The following is a 7,754-nucleotide window of genomic DNA, read 5'->3' on the forward strand; positions in this document are numbered from 1 at the left end:
GGGTATAAATATTGACTTTAGAGCATCACTTTTGGATCTGGTATTTTTACTGGGGGGAAAACAGTTAAAAATCAAAATCCACACCTCTGAAGTGAATATTTTTGATAAATTGATATCTGTTAAATAAAGCTTTGCTGATATTGTTTCAGCAATATGCGTTTTCACCACGAGGGGGCAACGTCAGCGTTTTAGAAGCGGAAGCAGATTTACGTCAACTGACAGATTTTGTTGTGGTCCTTCTTGCTAAGCACACACAAGTGCTGTTCGTGTTTTGAGTTTTTGTGCTATCATATTTATCTGTGAGAGCTTAAGAAATGAAGAAATTTTTCGATGACATTAAGAAGGATATTAAATTTAAATCGGCGGGACCAGGAAAGAAACTAACCGATGATCACAGGTAAATATCAAACTTTGGTCAGATACTACTACGGTCGCTAAAGCTAAACTTAGCTGTAAATGATCTGCAGAATTGAGTTAATATATTTGTATTAGTCAGAAATTAGCGGTAGGATTCTGATATATAATGTGTGAAGATTCCTGATATCAGTTCAGAGCATCGAAGACTGGTGCTGATATGCTTCAATTGCTTTTCTCTGGCTAACTGTTCTCCTGCGTTAGTAGTGTTATATAATAGCCACAGCAGTCTGTTAGTCAGATAATCCATGAACAAGATTATTGAGCTCTAAGTAACTTAACGCCAGTGACTTCAGTTCATGAATAGGCCGTCCCACTCATCGAAAACAAACAGACTCTGGATATGTTAATTTTGGTAAAGAAGCTAGCAAGCTACAGTGCACCCCTTTAGAAATATGGACAAACTGGATAATTGGCCCAACATGTCCCATCATTTCACGTTTCTGTCCTCCTAACACTGTAGTAAAAGGCAAGAAGTGGTTCAGAGCAGCTCCAGTGCCAAGAATAACCGCCATGCTCCCAGTGAAGGAGCACAGAGGGCTGGAGCCGCAGCCCTGGCCAGGATTGAACAGCATCAGAAGCCGAAGGTCCACACCTCTCAGGACGCCATTAGGAACCAGGGTGAGGCAAACAACCACAGGCCATTGGTGTCTGGAATCAAACTGTATATTTACACCCTCTTTATATTTCTAACTCTGATTTATATCTGGAAGTGGATGGACTGAGTCATTTTTCTTTTCACTAAATAACATTGCTGTCACATAAAACATGCACCTCTCTGCTTCAGGTTAGGTTTGTTATGTGCTACAGCAGCTAATGTAGTGCTGATTATTTATAGTTTTTAGGGCAATCATAGTGCAGCTGTATTTATCTGTGTTGTTATACAGGTCTACATGCATTAAACTATGTAAAAAAATCTGATATTATTTGTTTTAGCAAGTAATGCAAGGGTGTCACATTTTATGATATGATATGACCTAAGTTTGGGTTTATAGTTGTTGCTCTCTGGTTTAACATATTGAGGGAAAATAAAGTACAGACTGTTTTGACCATAGTCTTCTATCAAAGATTTGTTAGCGTCTTGAAGATAATATGCATGATTGCTTATTAAGGATAATTTGCTTTGGCGTTGATATAAGAATTGTGGCTCACAGTGATCAGTTCAGGGGAAGTGGTTTGTTACCTCTATGCATGCAGTAACTAGCGCGCTTGTTCTGCAGTTTATCTGTTGTTTGTAGAAAAGTATTAGGCTCCTGTACTGTAGAACTGAATAATCAGAGGGCCTTAAAGATATCCTGTATTGTACATTTCAAAGGAGTCTTATTACTAGCGCAGCTACATAGAGTAGTTCTAGTTGTCTGAGAAACAATTCTGTTCCATTTTAAGTGGTGTTTGGTTGTTTATCTGAGTGGCAGGTCAGATGAGGAGCAAAACAGAGCTGTGAGACTTGTTACATAACCACATAGATCTCTATAATGCAATAATAACAGGTTGCACTTTTTCTGTTTTTGTTTCTAGTGAAACGGGAGCTGGAGGCAGAGGCAGCTGCACTGGCTGAAAAAGAGAAAGCAGCTACAGCAGAGGTTTGTATTATAATAACATATTTAGTTTAAACAAGGTAGACTATCAGGATTGTGTGTTTCTCACAGTGATCAGTATTTACTCTGGCTTTATTGGTGAATCATAATTGTTATAGGGATCCAAAGTACCTGTGAAAGATCCTTCCTGCCTCTCAGTGTCAGGTGTGTATTTCACCTGTCCGCTGACTGGAGCTACTCTGACCAAGAGTGAGAGGGAAGCACACATCAAAGAGGCGATATTAATGGTACGTTCATCTAAATATAAATTCTCACCTGTTGTCCCTGTAGCTCAAATCAGAATATAACCCCAGTTCTTTGGATTTTTTGTCACTTCATTTGAACAGAACTGAATGTTGTTCAACTAAGTCCTGTTTTCAAAACATGAACTCTGTTTTCATTGTCAGCGGTTTGAGGAGGATGAAGTCGAAGCCTCTGTTATGATGATCCACACATTTAACAAAGACAGGGAGAAAGTAAAGGCTGCTGTGGACATCATAAGCAAGTAAGAAAGTGAAATATTAAAGAGGGGGTATTGTGTGTTTTCTTAACTTTAACATAGATATTAATTTACAATGCTGTATGTTTTTACTAAATGTGTGCTGATTTTAAATATTTGCATGTTGTAAAAATCCCTAAATCTGTCTGTAATAATCTTTTTTAACATCATCACAAAGCTTGCTGAAAAAGCACAATACCCCTCTTTAATCACAAATGGAGGCTTTCATTTTCCAATAGTTTTTCATTAGTTTCACATTGTATCTCTAAACTCCATATATAGTTTTATTAGATGTTGTGTCACTTTTTTACAGGTATGTTGAAAATATATGTAAGAATCCCACAGAGGAGAAATACAGGAAGATTAGACTCAGCAATAAAGTTTTCCAGGTCTGTTTGATGTTTATTATTATTCAAACAGTCTTATGTTGTACCATTGCGTATACAGTGTTTTTTTTATTCATTTATTCTTATTTTCATGCCTTTGATTTATTTCAGGAGAAAGTTTATTGTGTGGAGGGCAGCAGAGAGTTCTTGCAGGCCCTGGGCTTCACAAGCCTCATGCTTCCTGCAGAGGGTCAAGGTAAACTAATCCTTAACAAGTTCTATGTCTGCACAAAATTTCTCACAGATGATCAGGAGGGGAAAAAAATCTGTTACCAATTAGTAATTGTGTGGTTTGGCCTTTCTTGGGGATCAGAGGAGGAAGAGGAGTTCCTTGTGTTACTAGAGCAAAGTCCTGATGCTCTGGAATTGATGAAGGAGAGAAGGGATCGTCTCCAGAGAGGAGAACCAGTCAGAGCTCAGCTGGACAGACAGCCTCAAGCTTTCAAACCCTCCCCTAACGCCCAACGCTTCGAGCTGCCTTCAGAATTCTACAACCTGACAGCGGAGGAGCTGAAGAAGGAGCAGCAGCAGAGGTATGCAGCTCATGGTGTTGATGGTTTGAAGTGAAGTTTATACACATCGATCCTAAAGACTGCATAAAACAGGATTTGCTTCAGTGACGGCACCCATCAATTTATGAAGCAGAGTTTTGATGGCACTCACCTTCCTTGAAATACTTGCTCATCCTGATTTTGTTCATTTAACTAGGAATAAAGAGGTAGGCCCTTAGCATCCTCAGTAACAGCCACAGTGGCCTCACCTATCAGTCAGGTCAGCTATGTTGTGATACAATAAAACGTCTGACCTTTTTATCTGGGGTTGAGCAAAAATACATCAAAATTCCCTGCTGTGCAGTGTATGCAAGTATAGAGGGATTATCAGTCTACGTCATCATAAAGATGCGCACGCATCTTGACCGCAAAAGCAGTGCTTAGCTCATTCTGACGAGTTAGCGTTTTTAAACACTTAATTCAACCTGTTATCAGCATAAAAATGTATGGTTGTTTTGTGGTCAGTTTTTAGAAACGACATTATACAACAGAGGCAACATCTCCCAAGTTTTGACCATCACACAGCAACCAGTGTTTTGGAGGTAATTGCGACCATACTAATTGGTGACTCTCAGGCAACAGTATCAGTGATTAACATAGAGTGTATGTAGAGTGGACAGTGTGGCTTCGCCATTTATCATTGTACGGTTTTGAAGCTAAAATACCCCTGTCACAGGCGCAGCCATTGGCATCAATTGCAGCCAGAGTCTGCGCAGTAGACGTAGTGAGGAATTCTGGGAGAATCTGAGTGAAGCTCGGTGACAAAAATAATACTTGTTTTTTTCTTTCGAGACTCTAATCACTTCTTGACTCTAACTTTCGACATATTACAATCCCTGAAAAAAATACAGGAGAACGGCAGCTGTCAGTCATCGTTTAACGTTACGTAAAGCCGTATAAGTAATGAAAACGAAACTTTTCAGAAAAAAGAGGACATGAATACAAGACAGCCAAATTTTTTCTTCAAATCACCACAACAATCAGATGTGAGAAACATTTCTACGAGGTGTATTAATTTTTTAAAGTTTGACCACAGCCCACCTGGAGTGGCTGGAAAGATGGATTTTTTAACCTATCCTGCAGCCAGCCACCGGGGGGGGGGGGCAGTTTTTGTGGAGCCCTCACTTTAAGCCAAGCAAGCGGACGTCCAATTTTTTTTACAGTCTGTGGTGATTAACAGCCGCGAGTCACCAGTTAACAGGGTCACACTTAACGCTGAAACACCAGCGACGTCTGGGGGTAAATAATTCATCTGTCTATCTGATTTGGTGCTGTTCTCTGGATGTAGTTTTCTGGTTCTTTTATTATGAACCAGGTCTCAGACTCAGCAGCCTGTGTGCTTTATTTTGGTTTGATAGGGTTTCTGATTTATTGACACATGTTTACATCCTGATATGTCACAGTCTGGTAAGTGTCCACGGCTAATGCAGTCATGAGCATCGAGTGACAGTTGTGTGTTTAAATTGCTCTCTGGGTACACGCCGGATTTCTCAAAACGCCTGTCCACCTAAAATCTGTTCACTTGCTGATCTCTTCTGTCCACTCACAAACCTGAGAGCTGTTTACCATCCCTAGAAGTGATGACATTTGTTTAAAAATGTGTTATTTGGTAACTCCTCCACGTCAGTTGACAAACCATTATACTGCGCAGTGCTTCTCCACCCAAGTTGCATGCAAATAATCCCTCTATAGAAATGAGACCATACATGACGGACAGACATGACTGGTCTTTCAGACCAAACTAGTTTTCTAACCAGGCTATAACCATGTAAATGTTTATTAATCAGAGCAGATACTACCAGTAAAAAACTCAGACTTGGTTGCACTGAAAGCTTAGGAAGACAGGCACACGTGTCTGGCTCAAGTGTTCCCAGCCTGGAACTTCTTTATTGTATGATAATAAATTTCTGTAATCTTTTTTCTGGTTCAGTGTGCATCAACCAAAACTTATTGTACTGTAGAATAGACATGTGTTTATCTGTTTTGAGAAAATCTTCACACCATTTGTTTGTTTTAATTAGGAGTGACTTGGTCGAGAAGAATGCCATGCTGCGAACAAAAGCCATGAGAGAGAAAGAAGAGCAGAGGGAGAGAAGAAAATACAACTACACCTTGCTCAGGATCAGACTACCTGATGGAAACCTACTGCAAGGTATTGGCATTTCTTTTCATCGCAGTAGAGTGATAAAGAAGATGTGAACAGTTGAAGAAATGTGCTATAATCAGTTAGATGAGTATTGATGATTTGGAAATTAGAGTCAGTAAAGATGATGTGTCACCCCAGGGACCTTTTATGCCTGGGACCGGTTACCTGTGCTGTTTGGGTTTGTTCGGGAGTCGTTGGTGGACGGCTGGCAGCCTTTTGAGCTTATCGCTCCTGGAAGTCAGAAACTACAAGAGTCTGAAGATGTGGCGCTTGCAGAGTGTAACTTGGTGAGCAGAAACCAGCTTTTTTGTCAGTCTACACATGTCAGGTTTAGGTGTTGCAGACTTTGCTTTCAGATCTCAAATTGTGTCTGTGCGTTTTTTTCCTTAGGTCCCGGCAGCTCTGCTCACATTTGCTTGGGATGCAGCCGTGCAGGCAGACATCGCTGCTGCTGGTGGAAAGAGCCCCACTCTCCTCAAACCAGAGCTGCTGGAAAAGATTCGAACCCTGAGCTGAGCTTCAAACACACCATCCCTGAACACCCCCTGACGCCTCCCCCAGCACTGTTGGGATGTCACTGCTCTTCACAGATGACCAGTGAAGCGTTTGTTTGTTTTAATTCTAACTTCAGTTGGTAGCAGAACAACCTAATGTGCTTCTTTTGCTGAGCATACCATTCTCTCTTCATGACGGGGAGTTGTATCACACCAGACTCTCAGCAGCACATTGTGTTGAAGGAAACACTACTAACAGATAGACTGAAGGAGAAAGCAGGGGACAAGTATTATGTTTCTGTTGCATCCTGAGTGAATGTGCTGTGCTGTGAACAGACTGGGGTCGCTGTCTGTGCTCAAACTGTCAATCAGTCAGGTAAACTTCATGTGGCATGTTGAGAGACCTTGTTATAACTGTGTGAACTCTACAGTACTTCCCCTTCTTTGAAGTCTGGTAAGAGTGTACATCTCTGGCTGTGCAGGCATGTCGAAGAATATTAATTGAAGTAAATGTGGTCAGATCCTGTTGTTGGTATGTTTGGAGTATCACAGTATCAGGCTCTTAATCTTACTTAAATCCCTGGAATGCTCTTTTTTTTTTTTTTTTAAGGCAGTACTCGCGTCAGTCAGTCTGTACGCTGATGATTGGTCTTAATCTGGTGTGAGATCAGTCTACTGGTTGCTGCAATAATTTGTATTTTTCTGTATGAGCACAAGCCCAAGTCGTAAACCAAACCATTTTTTCGTCTGGATTTGGCTTTCAGTGGAGGAACCGTTCACCAGTACGACCTCCTGTGTAAAAAGCTATGGGTCAGCCTCGTGCTGATGAGGAAATCTGCTCTTGTATTCGACCTGTATGAAGCACTATCTGACATTATTTACAACCTTGTCTAAAGCTAGTTTTATAGCAGGGCTGGTTAAATTGTAGACTCAGTGTAGAAGCTTCATGTATCCACTGTGCTCTTGCATGCAGGCAGGCATGTATTACTTTTCTGTCATTAAACCTTGCAGCATGGGCTTGAGTCACTGTATCACAAAGTTTTTAAAATTCAGAAATGTGAAACAGATTCAATGTCAATATCCACTCCAGAGGTTAATTACTAATATGCACCTTTGCTTTCAACATTTCACTGAAGGTCTGTACATTCACTGTTTGCAGTTTTTCAGTAGAAGCTGTTTAAAGTCGTTCTACTTTTGGTTGGTTAAGATAACAACAACCTACCTCCCATCGCTTGTTTGTCTGAATCACCCCATGTCAACCATGTTTGTAGAAGTTTGAATAGCGCTCATTTTATAAACACTGCTGGGTTATAATTAAACATCAGACATATAATCTGACAAATGCATTTTCAAGGCCACTTCAGGCATAGGCAACATTAGTGCGCTCCTCTGCTAACTCGTTCTGCCCATCCACACATATTAGACAAAAGGTTATTTTTGTTTATTTGCATTGCAACCTTTCAAATGACTTTGATGTGCTGTTGTGATCAGTCCTGATGTTCCGAGTCGTACTTGATTGCTTTTAACCTGCCTGTAATAAACATTGCTTGCATTGCATCTTTTGTTTAATAAACAGAATTATGTGATAAGTAATTATTTAGTTTCAGTCTGTGCTTACCTCAAGATCATGATGTGCTCCTGAACCGTCTTTATGCCTAATTTCTGTTTTGTAGTCTGTCGTTGGACA

General features: G+C 40.4%; 1 protein-coding gene across 1 annotated transcript; it reads left to right on the forward strand.

Moving 5' to 3' along the window:
* Positions 1-201: 201 nt before the first annotated feature.
* Positions 202-7,634, forward strand: ubxn6 (UBX domain protein 6). Its single transcript, XM_074669173.1, has 11 exons — positions 202-397; positions 878-1,035; positions 1,933-1,997; positions 2,111-2,239; positions 2,399-2,496; positions 2,804-2,879; positions 2,988-3,072; positions 3,190-3,409; positions 5,449-5,579; positions 5,712-5,860; positions 5,964-7,634. Exons 1-11 carry the CDS (start codon positions 315-317, stop codon positions 6,087-6,089), a joined length of 1,320 nt encoding a protein of 439 aa, XP_074525274.1. The 5' UTR covers positions 202-314; the 3' UTR covers positions 6,090-7,634.
* Positions 7,635-7,754: the final 120 nt, after the last annotated feature.

Source organism: Halichoeres trimaculatus, unplaced genomic scaffold (assembly GCF_033239565.1).
Source record: "Halichoeres trimaculatus isolate MK-OKI-2021-1 unplaced genomic scaffold, fHalTri1.1 fHalTri1_scaffold_4, whole genome shotgun sequence".
NCBI classification, from domain to species: domain Eukaryota; kingdom Metazoa; phylum Chordata; class Actinopteri; order Labriformes; family Labridae; genus Halichoeres; species Halichoeres trimaculatus.